The sequence below is a fragment of the Hevea brasiliensis genome, chromosome 7 (genome assembly GCF_030052815.1).
Source record: "Hevea brasiliensis isolate MT/VB/25A 57/8 chromosome 7, ASM3005281v1, whole genome shotgun sequence".
Lineage (NCBI taxonomy): Eukaryota > Viridiplantae > Streptophyta > Magnoliopsida > Malpighiales > Euphorbiaceae > Hevea > Hevea brasiliensis.
The window spans coordinates 5,790,589-5,804,970 of record NC_079499.1 but is presented as its reverse complement, the minus strand read 5'-3'; the positions used below and the strand labels follow the sequence as shown (position 1 = coordinate 5,804,970).

Below are 14,382 nucleotides of genomic sequence, written 5' to 3'. Positions count from 1 at the left end.
TATGAGTGGATTCTTTTGATATAAATGTTAGGATACGCCCATTTAAGCATGTGTTACATTAAGATATGAATGTAGTGTTAAATGAATAAGAGACTTCAATATATAGTCACCTGTGTGCTCAAAGTATAGACAAAGGTTCCCATATTACGTACGTGTATGGGTAACATTGGTGCTCAAATGATGTGTAAAAGAGGCAAGAGTTTTCACATCTTGGTAGACGAGTGCAAGTAGAAAAGTTACTCTTGAGAGAATTGGAATCGCCTAGGTAGATAGAACATTGGATCATTGACTGAAAAATTAATAAAACTTGTGAATACTATGAAGATGAGGAGAGTTGACAGAACTTGTCAAGAAGCTAAGTGGATGGGAAAACAAAATGAGAGAGATTGGTAACATGAGTTATAAATTGTAATACTCCAAGATTGAGAAGAATCAAAATAGGATACGAATTATAGTGGAATTGAGACTAAAAAATAAGGTGGTAGAAGTGACAAAAATTTGTGATAAAATTATATTCTTGAAATTAATGTTGGAAAAAGAGATTATTATCATCATCAGTGCGCATGTACCTAAGTAGTTATAGATGAGAAAGCTAAAAGCAAATTTTGGGAAGTTATGGATGCAATGTATCAAAGGATTCCTCCTTATTACAAGCTTTTTGTTAGTGGAGATTTGAATGAATATGTAGGTAGTAGCAACAATGATTTTGAACAAGTGCATGGAGAGTTTGGATATGAGAGGAGAGATGAGAAAGGGAAGACCTTTCTAGAATTTACTTTAACTTTTGATCTGCTTATGGCAAGCACCTTTTCAAGAAAAGGAAAGCATACTTGATTACCTTTAACAGTGGAGGTAACTATATCTAAATAGACTTCTTCCTCGTTGAAGAGGGGACAAAGCTCTATGTAAGAATTGCAAAATTATCCTTGGTGGGCCTTTAACTACTCAGCATAGGCTAGTTATTTTAGATGTGAAGTTAAAAAGGAAAGTAAAAAAGAAAAAGAGATTTATGCAATCCAGAACTCAATGGTAGAACCTAAAAGGACAAATAGCTTTTCAAGAGAAGCTATTGATAGAAGGTGTATCGAATTTAGGCAATAATGGTGATAGCTCATGGAGGGTAATGATGAGCTGCATTAATAAAGTGTCAATGGATATACTAGACGTATACAAATGTGCCCACAAGAGTATTGTTGTTGGATTCAGGATGTACATAAGGTTATCAAGATAAAAAGAAAATAGTATAAAAACTTATCAATGACAAAAGATGGAGAGGCCTTTGAGAAATACAAGTTGGTAAGGAAAGAAGCTTGGAAAGCGGTTAGTAAGGCTCATGGTAAATCTCTTGCCAATTTGTACTAAAAATTAGGGACACAGGAGGGGGATAAGGAGATATACAAGCTAGCACAATTAAAGGAAAAGAGTGATAGAGATCTAAATCAGGTCAATTGCATTAAATATGATAATCAACAAGTTTTATTGAGATAGTGAGATCAAAAAGAGATGGAAATGCTATTTTCATCGGTTGTTTAGTGTAAGTCATGAGGATAACTTTACAAACCTTAAAATTTTTTTGACAAAACAGAACTTTAACTACACTAACTAATCATATATAAATTTTTTTGTTGAAGTTAAAGAGACCATTAAGAATATAAAGACAAGGAGAACTTGCAACCTAGATGGTTTTCCTATAGAAGTATGACAAGTGTAGTAGCTTGGTTAATCAAGCTATTCAATATCATACTAAAATCTAGAAAGATGCCAAATGAGTGGAGAAGGACGCTTTGATTCCTATCTTTAAAAACAAATGAGACATTCAAAGTTATACAAACTATCGAGACATTAAATTGATGAATCACTCGAAAAAGCTATGAAAAAGAGTGATTGAATATAGAAACACTATGTTTAAGAGGAGTGGAAGGAGGTAAGGTAAGAGCTTTTTAAAGAGATAAAATAAGAATTTCTTTTTTTTTTTTAGAGTAAGGTAAGACAAAGTAATAAAAGGCAAGGTAATGTTTTTTTAATCTTATCTTGTTTGGAAGAAGGTGCCGTAAATGATGGTTTGACGACTTTATATTGTTTGAAAGAAGGTACATATGAGAAGTAAGGTAAAGAATAAAAATTATAAAAATATCCCTCATTATGTAAGCAAATGTATTTTAATATCTAAATTGATCATTACTATTTTTCAAAAATATTTTTCTGCATCAAATATCAATTAAAAACATGTTAATAATAATAATAATAATTTTTCTCAATATCGACTATTTAAATGTTCTGTAGATCTTTGCTCACGAAATTCACCTTATCGTACAACTATTCTCATTATATGGTTCAACAGATTTTGTATTTCAATAATAGTAAAATTATGCATGCTGAAGTGAAAGAAAAAGCTAAATAAATAAAATGATAAAGTAGGCAATAATATATATGCGAAATGATAGGTTACTCTCATTAGCTTTTGTAAGCCAATGACATGTGCTAAATGATGTAAAATGAGCGAGGCACAAACTAAGACGTTGAAAATTTAGCAAGAACAGTAGTCCACACAACCAGATAAAATAAAAATTAAAAAGAAAAGAAGAATAGGCTAACGTTAAAATAGTTAATTTAAAAAAATATAATAAGGATAATACAAAAATTATTATTTATTAAAACTTTCAAAAAAACCCACGAATTTAATGGGTTGAAAATGAAAGGTTTTTGGAGGTTTTTTTAAGGAAACCTCAAAAAATCCTCAAAAATATTACCTCATTAATATAACCTTCCTTCGAAACATATACATAACATCTTGAAAATCTATACCTTACTATCCAAAACCTCCTCCCAAACATAGTGTTAGGGACATTATATTATATAGTAGCAAATATTAAGCATCTAAGGTATAACATACCCATTAGATGAGTGTCGAGAAATGTGTATATTAAGTGTATTATCTAATATTATAACAATTGATAAGATTAAGAATGACCATATTTACTAGAGAGTGTATGTAGTACACATTGTGAATAAAATCTGATGTTGATTAAGAAGATTTGATTATATCCAATGTCGAGCATCGAATGTCCTAGTACAAAAGTGTGATAAGTTAGTAGTTGAATGAGTGAGAAGAGAAAGGAAAATATTTAAAACGACGTAAAGGAAAATAATATGAAAAGATTTACAATTTTCAACTATTGATGCAAAATTGGTTTTAATTAAAATTGAATGGTAGAAAAGGATCCATATAACTAACTCCGACTAGTTTGGGACTTAGACTTAGTTGTTGTTGTATAAAGAAACCATAAAATTTCACTGAAATGTATTATGCGCGCCCGCGCGCGCGCGCACACACACACATATATATGTTAAAATTTAATTTAGGTAGTGGAGAAAAAGAAGAGAATGCATTCAGTTGCATTGAATTGATATATTCAATTCAATTTAATCCAAGGGTAAATTTTAATCTGTTCACCAAGAAAGTGGCAAGTGGCTACCACCACATAATGCTTAGAAGTCAAAACTTTATGAAATCCTAGACTGCGCTGTTCTCATCTTTCTCACTCAGCTTCCTGTGCTAGTCTATGCTACTGCACTTAATACAGTGGAAGGACACAGTTAAGCTATAACCAAAAGCCTCTAATGCAGAAATTAGAGCTACCTGCCCGAGCTGCACAAAATCTGAATCTGAACTCTTCTCTAGAATGTAAATGCAACTTGTAATCCCTAGACCTGCTTAGAAATATAAACAAACAAAATAATAAAAATATAAATTATTGCCCTTGACCAATAGTAAGGTGGCTACCATCCTGGAGAAGGCAAAGTTTGAATACTATAGTCTGGAACAGAAACAATGAGAACGACAAAACATAAATATATTCATAACTATTTCTAGCACTCACAGATTGGACTTTCATCTACTTGGACAAACAAATCTTATAACTAACATGGTAGGTAATCCATCAAACATTGATGGAGCTATATTAATTGGAGTGGGTTTCAGGGTAGGATCTTAAATGACATGAATGAGCCCAGCAGCCCTTAGATCAGATATTTGTTATGAGATTTATGTAGCATCAAAATACTCATGGCAAATATTTAATACAAGGGCTTTTATGCTCGTTCTTATATGAAAAAGGATTTATAGTAGCTGCACCTTTGTCAAAAATACATTCAAGAGAAAGCAAAATTGATATCACTGTTATGCTTTAGCTGGTTATGTGCTAGAATATGACCTAGTGGACAATTATAATTATGAGGTACCATTAGACTTATTAAATATAAATAGAAGATTCGAATAAAAAGCTACATATTGAAACTCCTGAAATAGTAATTATGAATGATGAATGGGCAGGACATGAACTGAAAGAGGAGATGTAATGAGGCATTTTAGCAGTGTCTTCAAGGAGTAAAATCTATCTAATTACAAGGAAAATTAGCTGAAGAACGCGAAGCAAAATCCATAGAAGATAGAGAGAGTAATTGATATTTTAATATAGGTAACAATGAATATTGCCAGTGTGCAGGAAGGAAATGCACTAGAGGTATGCTATCAGAACTTCACTAGAAACAATTTCTTTAAACATGGAAAGATGATATGCAGATGTCTGCCACAGAGGAGAAAATGCTTCCACAAAATTAGCAGAAAACTATCTAGTTCTATCAATGTAACTAAAAGAAGATAATAAACAAGTCAGCATGATTTCGAACATATAAATAAACAATCACAGTATCATACACAATGAGACCTGTAAGAACTCCGACCTACCTTGAAAATCTATCTCCTATATTGTAGTGATTTTCAGATCAGATGAGTAAAATGCCACTATGGTTCTGATCATTGGTCATGCTATTGCTGCCTGTAGTTGGATTTCGGTGTAATTTTTTTCAAACCAATCGCAAACAATCTGATCAAATCAAATTGACTTCTGAATCTAATTCAAAGTTATTATAACTAAAAGAACTCTATCCTAATATAACGAAAACGAAACCAAAAAATTGATAGCTGAAAAATTGGAAAGAGAAGCACTGAACCTTCAAAATTCTTGCTCCATCTCCAAGTCGCCCTGTGAACCAAAAGCAGCTGAAATCATAGAAACAATCTTCCTCTGCGAATCTAATATCATCTCCATCCGCTTATTCTCCATCTCCATTCTCCACTTCTCAGTCTCCTTCATCATCTCTATCTTTTTCCTCTCCATCCCCACTATTCTCTCCGCAAATGCCCTTATTTCCCCTGCCAATCCCATTTCCACCCCTTTCCTTCTATCTCCTCTTCCTCCTTCTTCATCATCGTCATCGTCGTACTCCTCCTCTACCATTTCCTCTCTCTTCCTCTTATTCACCGCCTCTCGCGAAAACCCAGAATTACTCCCCGCAAACCGATTGACGATGGTGGGTTTTCGCAGTATGTAATTAATACTCCGCGACTTACTTCTATACCCGTAATCCTCTTCCTCTTCTTCTTCCTCGTCGACTTCCACCTCTGCTTCCTCCTCATTGTCTTCATCATCTTCATCACCAGTGTCATTAGGAGGTAGAAGAGCCAAAGGCCGTGCAGAGATAGGCATCGGTCCCCTTTCCAACGATTCCATGAGGTCAAAGTACTGCCAGGAACAAGCGCCGGTGAGAGAGATACGCCGTCTCTCCTCGCGGAACCGTTTTCGGAGCTTCTCCATCTTGTGGCGGCACTGAATGACAGTTTTTGCTGGGTGATTGTATTCGTAGCCGCAGCGGGCGGCGACGGTTACAGCCACCTCTTCCCACTGGCTGGCCTTAAGCTGTCCTCGTTTTAAAGAGTACCATTTTTCCTGGTAAGCTTGGATTAGGTGGACTGTTTCTTGGTGGGTCCAGGGGACGGGTTGCGGTTTCTTGGTGGAGAGAGGTCTGGGGTTTGAGGTTGGTGACTGTGATGGTGGTTCTGGTGGCGGAGGTGGAGAGGGAGATGGGGATGGTGTGGACATTGTGGGAGTGAGGATTAGGTTTTGCTGAGTTTAGGCATGTGGTTTTTTGTCGTTTGGGTTGGGTGGTGCTAGTGGTGGTGGCGACGGTGGAGGTGGCGGTGGTTGTTGGTATTAGGTGGGAAGTGTGCCAGCTAAGCTTGGTCCCAGAGGGGTAGGTTAAATGGACCCGGAACGGGACTCGAACCCGAAACCTAACCCGGTATCTGTTTTGAGTCACCCGAGATGTAACGTTCTGTTTTTTGGACCTTCCGCAAGTTCCATTATTCAGGCCTAGCACAGGCTTTCTCTTTTGGTTAGGATTTGCTTTGGATCAAGAAAGAGGCTTCGCTACTCCACCTATAATAAGAAGTCCGGATCGCAAGGCTTCCACATAATCAATCATTCTAATTTTTATAATAATTTCAAATAATATTTTAATATTTATATAATAGCTTATCACTTGAGCTTATTCAATTTACTTAAGCTATAATTCAAAAATAGTAAATAAAATTAAATTTTATTAGTAATCGAATCAAATTCCAGAAATACTTCTTACGGACTCGGTTTAATTCAATTACCCTTTTAGTTTGAATGTTTACAAGCAAATAATTATGGAAGGACAACAGACCAAGACCTATACATGAGAGGAAGGGGAAGAGCAAGAAGACAAATGATATTTAACAAAGATTAGAAAGAAGCCAACCAAAGGTGTGAAAGCCCTCAAAATCTTGAAAGACTCCATCCTCACGCGTACTGCGGAGAATGCGCGGGATTAATGGGTGGATGCCTTTCGTCCCGTGATTAAGTTTGAATTGATTGATAAACGCGTGAACAGAAAGTTCAAGATATTAAATTCCACCACTGTTTAGATTTTATAAAATTCTACCCATCATTTTTGGGAAGCGAGAAAGATGCAAGTATAAAATGTACGCTTGTGACCCCTTCGGAGTTTAGACAAATGAAACACGCTTTGAAAAGTTAAAATTCGACCCAATTTTGTCATGGAACAAGAACACGAATAATTACTATTCCAATTTAATTTTTTGAGTAAATCAACAGTACATATCCCTTGGAACAATAAACCGTTAGCATGACAAATTGTTATAGATGTCAATGGTTCTTGCACAAATTAATGTTGAAACAACGATTGTGCATTAAATTGCCTCGATTCATAAAATTTTCTAGTAGAACTCTTTTCTGAAATGAGCATTTGGTTTTCAATACTAATGTCAATGTGGTTTGCATATTTTCAGTCTGAGGAAAAAAAAGGAACCAAATGATCTTTGCTATGTACAGAATCACGAGGAATACCATACAGGTGTGTCATGCTCACTGCGATGCTTATCTGAAACATCCTGAAATCCATGGCCAGGTGAAGAGTGAGACATTCTCTGCAAGGTAAGAACCTGAGGGAAAAAGAAAAAGAAATTACTTCATGCTTCTTAGGGTGAAATGGTGGAATGAATGATCCAGCAACAAATGAAAGTGATACCTAGAATGGCTAATCTCTTTGAATTTGCTGAACTAATTTGCATCTGGTTAATGACTGAATTCTTAAGAATCACACAGAGACATTGCGCAATAACAACATCAACAAACTTGTTTTGAAAGAAATACATCTCATCTTTCCAGGGAAAAAGTTTTGCAATTTCTTGGCCAACATGAATTCACTCCCTGCAATTGACAAAGTCATGAATAATCCGCATTCACGTATTGTCTTATATGGTAAGCAACCAATCTAATAATAAATGCATTCTGTATGACTTAATGGAAGATATCCAGAAACTTCTCCAGGCATAACTCATAAGAATTACATGTGGGCGACTGTTAAACTAAATCAAAAGTATAGATTGCATTCTTGATGCAATTAAACTACCAAAACAATTTTACATCTTGTATGTCAACAATCTAGTATACCCGTGATACGAAATTCTGGAAATTTATCCAATGCGACGCAAGGATAATGAGGCTAGGCCAGTGTATACAAATTCTTAGTCCTTTTTATTTTTTTTCTATAATTCCCTTATTTCTGTCAAAGGGGTTTTCCTTTTTTGACATTTAACTTGGATATGTTTCTCACTTATTTTTATTTTTGGGAGTTGGGAGCCAAAATTATGAATTGATGCATATATGACTTTGCTAAAACTATGTGCAGGCTTTTATTGCTATAGCACATGCTTATTTTTCCCACACTTATTTATTCTCAGCTGCTGAACACCCCAAAACCTGAAATTTAAATTCCCTGCTGCATCTTCCTACATTTGTAAAGAATGCTAAATTCTAGCTTTTGTTGAATGAACAGGCACCTGTAATGAATTTAGGAACTTACAGCTAAGGTACTCTCTTTAAGATTTTCGAATGACTCAGCAAGCTCCACCTGTTTTGATGCAGTCGCAAGCAGAGCCTGCAAAATAAAGATTAGTTTCGACAGCCAATTATTAACAATCTAGACAAAAATAATGATTTATGTTTGTGCCATAAACTTCGGAATTGTTTGGAGAAAAACAAAGATACCAGATCAGATGTCTTACTTTCTTTGTCTTCTGCAGATCATGTTCTATAGATTTAATCCGACTCAAAGATTCAAGAAGCATGTCCTCTTTCTCAGGAGGAATTTTGGTAGGTTTGCTAACCAGCTCATTTACCATTGTTTCTAAATGTTGCAACCTCTGCCAGCATGGCTGGAGTGAGTCCTCTTTTATTTCCCGTGAGATGTGTTGCTCTTGAGAACTTGAATCTGCCACTGGTAGGTTGTGTTGGTTAGGTAATTGTCTGTCTGCACGTCGGACTGAAAAAATTCTCCCCACTGCTGGCACAAGAAGATATATCCATGCTAACAATTTGAGCATGAAGTGAACTACAAAACTTGTTATATGAGGAATGAACTTCTTCTGCACTATTGTTGTGCTGACACTATTGGCTGAATCATCTGTCAGAAGAGATCAGATCATGAATACCTAAATGCTTGCATGCAAAAGGAATATGTTAAAAAAAAGAGGTAAAAGAACCAAAAGATATATATATATATATATATATATATATATATATATATATATATATATATATATATAAAAGAAAAGGTAAAAGAACCGCAAAAGAGCTGTTCATGATTTTATCATTTAATGTGGACCAACAAATTTTTTGAGGCAGGTTTAACATAAAAAAAAATAAAAAGATTGTCAGGTCACCAACTTGTTGAACTAGATACTTCAACTCTTGCTGGAATGTATTCAATCAGGTTGCAGAGAGAAGCAGGATCACCCATCCTTCTTCCCTAGTATAATATAGAAGCACAGTATGTGTTAACAGTTATACGCTAAAATAATTCTTAATAGTGAACTGAAAAATGGTATACTCAAGATATCAACACCTCATTTAATTGTAAATCAAACCATATTTATCAAACTTATTCAGACTGAAATCAAAACAAATTAAATCAACCCAAATGATGAAAAATTAAACAGTACCCATCAACACAGATCGTATCATTGCCCATTTATGGATTCTCTAATTATCACATGAACATTTTAGCTTCTAACAAATCATTTGCATTTCCTTTAAACTGCCAAATCACTTCAAAAATCGCATGAATAGTTTTGACTAAGTACTTGCTATGACTAAACTTTTGCCCTTCATAGTTTTGACTAGCCTTCCACCTTTCATAACACCATTACTTACATGAATAATAGCAACTAAATTTTTGCCCAAGAAATTTTCCAAAAGCATGTATTTTAAGGGATTGATTTGATGAACACAATCATAGATCATCATACAGTCCATATTAATTGATGTTTAGAAATAGGTCCAGTTAAATTGTCCTAGGGTGTGTCCTACATTCTTTCTTTCCCCTATTTTCCTATGCATTTCTTTGGTCGTGGTTTTTTGCTACAACAACTTTAACATCTGTTTCAACTAAAATGAGAATCTTGATATGTTAGAATTTTATTTCTCCAAATTCTGGTGCTTGAACATTTTAGATTGTAAAATTTGATGAGCAGACAAAAAAGAGAAGAATTTATATAGTTTAGAATCTGATGAATTTATTGGACTTGCTAGGGTCCACATTTGAAACCAGAATAAGGTCTTCTCTCTCTCTCTCTCTCTCTCTCTCTCTCTCTCTCTCTCTCTTGATTGCAAAGGAAAGGGACCAGATTGGATTGCATGGAAAGGGATGATACAGCAACTAGATAAATGCAAATGACACAATTAATTTGATTTCTGTCAATTACAGATTTATTTAAAAAATGTGAAATCAATTATAAACCAATTGACCCAAGTACTATAGATCGAAATAGAGTTTTAAACATGATTTGTTTCAATTTCATGAGAAATTAGCCTCATGTTTATTAATGACCTACATAGTTGGATAACAGCTATAGAAATTGTTGATCCAAAAGTCCCATCACAATTAGCATTAAAAGAATTGATAAACCCAAAAAGCAACCTCTAGAAACTTACTTTCTCAGAAAGTGGCATTTGTTGAATGAAGCTTGATGTATTTGGCTTTATATCTAAGCCTAAATTAGAAGAAGATATTTCACTTCTAGAAACCTGCATAAAGAAGCATCATGTACCTATATATATGCAGAAGATCATAGATGATGATTGAAGTGAATAATTGTTCTGCCACTCACCTTAGAGGGAAATGGCCTGATTTCAAAATCATCGTCATCAGAAAAACTCTTCATTTTCCTCAAGATCATTGCTTCTCCAGCATGTACCAGCTGCAAGTAAAGTGCATGACTTTGAGTTTGCAGGCATGCCAATGGAGAATATTAATGCAAAATTTGAATTGTATGATTTTCAAAATCAATAGGTACTATTAATCAGTGCTGCCAACTGAATAGGTTCAATTTTTGCTCAACACAGACAAGGATCATACTTTCATTATTTCTGGATCATTCCAGGGCCCCTTGTTAGATCTAAGACAACCACCTTCATTTGGACATGAACAAGATCCACCAAGGAATTCTGGCAATTGGCTGTCTTGCAAGAAAATGCAAAAAGAAGTTTGTAACATGAGTTGGAAAACTTTCCAGCTGTAATTAAATATTTGATGTTGCACTAACAGTAAAAGAAAAATACCAACCTTGGGTCTATAACTTCTAACAACTTATTTTGGAATTTATTGCCTAAAACCTATGGCATCAGATCAGAATGATTTAGTATAAGTTCAGATCATTTTGTACAGCAAAAGAAATAAATACCAAATGCCTTGTACATTTATCTTTCCAGTAGTCTTTGGATCAAGAAAACCTTTTGCTGTGTTCCATAGCAGTTTGAATCCACTACCAGCATTTACAATGAACATCTGATGTAATGTCTGTTAAGAAGGAGCAGATTCATAAGTGATCACCAAATGAATACACCAGTAACTCGGGCAATCTTTCTATTTAGTTTCATTTTAATAATTAAACCACCTCAGGATAGTTGTCACCATCAATTTTCTGCATACGCATAACTAGATCATGTGCAACCTTTCCAAAACTCATCCAGTTCTGCATAACCAGTAAAAAGTCAAGGAACAACAGCTTAGTAGAAATTCATTTAATATGTGGAATTGCAATAAATACTATTGCAGGCTCAGAAATTACCAGGCCATGCACATCCAATATTGTTATTGTAGAATCTATATGCCTCTTGGCTGCAATAGAGCACGCAAAAAATTTCTCAGCAAAAGTCTTCTCAAATCCCTGAACATGATATTTTAAAAACCGATCCACTGTAGTGACACTCATTAGCTTGCTAGGTTCAATTTTGCCAAGTCTTTCTATATAAACAGGTCGGCCCTCTTTGTCTACACCATGGTAACCATGAGGATAATATCGCTGAACTTCTTCATATTCATCATATATAAAATCCTAAGCAAGCAACAGTATGTTTCACCATCAGTTAGAAAATTGTAAAATAAAAAAAAATAAAAAAAGAAAAGCAAAATAAGAGGTACTGTAGTACAAAACTGCCGGCAACAACTGCCTGTAAGTTTAATTCCACCAAGAAAGCATCTTATTTCTAATGTCATTCTTCATCTCAGCTAAGAATTGATCTCATGCATCAGACAATTTTCTGACCATTAATTATTTCTATAACAAATCATACTTGTCAAAAGGAAGAAAATGATACTACAATGATAATTTTTACCTGTATGATAGAATCTACTCCCTGCTCTCTCCTCCAGTTGAGCATTTCTGACCACATCAAGAGAGTTTTATCAAGGTCAAACTTTCGAGCCTTTAGAAACCTGCAATAAAAGAAACTCAGTTCTCTGCAATTTAGTAGAATTATAGTTTTTAAAGCAAAAAAGTGTACAGAGAAATAGTTAAACAGAAGTGTCCAATGAGTTTGAAATTGCTTGAGAAAATAAAAGCTTTCTGAATAATGGCAGCACTAGAAGAGAGAGAGCTAATTCTCAGAATTTTGATACCATATACCAAAGCATGTGACAGCATCCAAATATATAAATGATGCACATTATATTCCAATCTTAGTAAATCCACGCATTATGCCACACTTAATTAACTAATTGTTCATTCAGTGATAGCCCCAAGCTAAGTTGCCAAATCTCCAACATAATTGGATTGTTGGCAATCTCAATAGATTCTTCAAATCTATTCTAACTAATCATGCCAAGTCCTGCACCAACACCATCTATTGAATTAACAGGTTCTAACTGATCATTCAAAATATCGTTCTCCAGTTCCAAATTGATCACTTCGGAAGTCAGCAATTTGAGATTCAAACATCAATAGAATACCATCCATCACAAAATGTTGCTTCCAGTAAAAAACGATGTGATTAGCGTATCAGAAATTATTGAAATTTGCATATCAAATGCTGTCACAGAAACGTTGAATGACCTCAATAATGTGTGATAATCATCATGGTGAGGCGGAAGCAAATCTTTTGCAATCAATGCCTGGCGAAACGCATTCACAGCCACTTCTTCCTTCGCGTCTCGAACATCATTGATCGAAATCGCGGCATATCGGCATTCGGCCACCCGCTTCCCACGCTTCTTGAGGCTATGAGTGAGCCTCGTAGATGCACTCATTGCCTTTTTCTTCAGAGATCTGCTGCTAGTTCTTCGTTTCTCTTCCTCGGAAGTCTCCACATCCACACTTTTAGCCCTCTCATTCTCCCGAATCGAAATCGCCTCCCCTACAATCATATCAAAAACTTTACACAGGCGCAAATCACATTCCCCTCAACTCAAGCTTTGAAAATCTTACGCATGAACTTTTACCTTGCATTCTCGTTTAAAATTCAATATAACTGCAATTCAAGTCAAATCTGGATAAGAGAATGAAACAAAATCTCAGAAATACAAAACAGAAGCCATAAATATAAAACATATCTCGCCGATCTGCGAGATTCTCTATTAAAACCGATTGCTCCAAACACGACGAAATTCACCATACAAAAATCGACAATAACGAAGCGACATGAATTAGCATAACAAATCAGATCCAGCGAAAAAACAAAGACAAAAAGAGCAGTCTTCGATGACGTTATCAACAATTCCTCCTTCAATCGAATCAATACCTTTTCAAAGAAAAATTTCGCATTCACGACGATTTAGGATTCTGAAATTCTGTTTCTATACATACATATATACAAAAATGTATGTTCGTCTTCTGTCTCTCTCTCTGTGTAAAATGAAATTGCTTTGAGATTACGGAGGTTCTATTTTTTTTTTCTTTTGGCTATTGATGCTTCGTGCTTTTTCTCTGTCTAGACGTCTGTTATGAAATATAACTCTTTCGTTTTTTTCTCTCTCTAGAATGGAATAGAATATTCGTAACTAACAGCTACGGGAGCTGAGGGACGCAGCTGCAGTTGCAGCTGTTGCTTTCGAGTAACGAGAACGAGGAGCATGTCGTTATCAAGACTTGAAGAAGAGTAATTTTATTAGGAGGTGAGGCACGGAGACGTCGAGTGGAACGGCCCGTTTGCTGCTTCCGTCAATTTTTCGTTTTTTCACCGTAAAGCCGGCTGTTTTTGTTTGGCGCTTTTCAGGTTCTTTTCTATATCCCCGTTGTTTGATCCTTTTCCCCCCCGGGCCGGTGGAGGATGTTTCCTCCAAGTGCCGTTTGCTCACGGGGTACGGCGGTTTTTAGGTGCTCGTGTTTACGCTTCGCGTGCGCAACAAACGAGCTCCACTTCTACTTTTCATTTTTGTCTTTTAAAAAGAGAGGAGGGGTATTTGGCTACAGCAAAGGCAACTGCTCTGGCTAGAGTGTAAAGAAACCATCAAACCGATTAAATCGATTAACTCGAATAAATATATATTGTAATTAGTAATTTTATATATTTAAATATTAATTATAATTTAAAAATAACTATAAATTAAATTTTTAATTTAGATTTTGAGTTAATATAGTAAAAAATTAAACTTAAATTATATATATTTATATAAAGAAATACAGAAATAATTTTATTTTTTTTATTGAATAATGTTTGT

General features: G+C 35.0%; 3 protein-coding genes across 10 annotated transcripts in view; all 3 read right to left on the bottom strand.

The window, feature by feature from the left end:
* Nucleotides 1-14,382, bottom strand: part of LOC110663222 (uncharacterized) — an 83,070-nt gene that overhangs the window by 44,260 nt on the left and 24,428 nt on the right. The window lies entirely within an intron of this gene.
* Nucleotides 2,807-6,544, bottom strand: LOC110663224 (trihelix transcription factor ENAP1). 6 transcript variants are annotated; one of them, XR_009150017.1, is made up of 4 exons: nt 5,014-6,544; nt 4,748-4,838; nt 3,641-3,711; nt 2,807-3,067 (listed from the first exon to the last, which is right to left on the bottom strand). XR_009150017.1 is itself a non-coding variant. In XM_021822482.2 (2 exons), the coding sequence occupies exon 1, from the start codon at nt 5,940-5,942 to the stop codon at nt 5,016-5,018; it is 927 nt and encodes a 308-aa protein (XP_021678174.2). In that variant the 5' UTR covers nt 5,943-6,543; the 3' UTR covers nt 2,807-3,067; nt 5,014-5,015. The 6 variants fall into 6 exon arrangements, 3 of the variants coding, with proteins under 3 accessions (XP_021678174.2, XP_021678172.2, XP_058005865.1); XR_009150018.1 differs by lacking the exon at nt 3,641-3,711; XR_009150016.1 differs by lacking the exon at nt 4,748-4,838 and having other exon boundaries at nt 5,014-6,543.
* On the bottom strand, nt 7,051-14,103 carry LOC110663223 (phosphatidylinositol/phosphatidylcholine transfer protein SFH9). 2 transcript variants are annotated; one of them, XM_021822477.2, is made up of 16 exons: nt 13,464-14,103; nt 13,165-13,211; nt 12,779-13,079; nt 12,063-12,162; nt 11,516-11,782; nt 11,342-11,419; nt 11,143-11,244; nt 11,011-11,060; nt 10,804-10,903; nt 10,556-10,645; nt 10,380-10,472; nt 9,114-9,195; nt 8,453-8,850; nt 8,251-8,325; nt 7,414-7,595; nt 7,051-7,327 (listed from the first exon to the last, which is right to left on the bottom strand). In XM_021822477.2, the coding sequence occupies exons 2-15, from the start codon at nt 13,169-13,171 to the stop codon at nt 7,542-7,544; spliced, it is 1,797 nt and encodes a 598-aa protein (XP_021678169.2). In that variant the 5' UTR covers nt 13,172-13,211; nt 13,464-14,103; the 3' UTR covers nt 7,051-7,327; nt 7,414-7,541. The 2 variants fall into 2 exon arrangements, with proteins under 2 accessions (XP_021678169.2, XP_058005864.1); XM_058149881.1 differs by lacking the exons at nt 13,165-13,211; nt 13,464-14,103 and having other exon boundaries at nt 12,779-13,089.

Coding starts and splice junctions, on each gene's coding strand:
- LOC110663224 (XM_021822480.2), bottom strand. CDS start 5,942: ATGTCCACACCATCCCCATCTCCCTCTCCACCTCCGCCACCAGAACCA.
- LOC110663223 (XM_058149881.1), bottom strand. CDS start 13,089: ATGATTGTAGGGGAGGCGATTTCGATTCGGGAGAATGAGAGGGCTAAA. Junction 9,196..10,379: donor AAATGCCACTTTCTGAGAAA/GTAAGTTTCTAG, acceptor ATATTATACTAG/GGAAGAAGGATGGGTGATCC. Junction 8,326..8,452: donor ATCTGCAGAAGACAAAGAAA/GTAAGACATCTG, acceptor TTTATTTTGCAG/GCTCTGCTTGCGACTGCATC.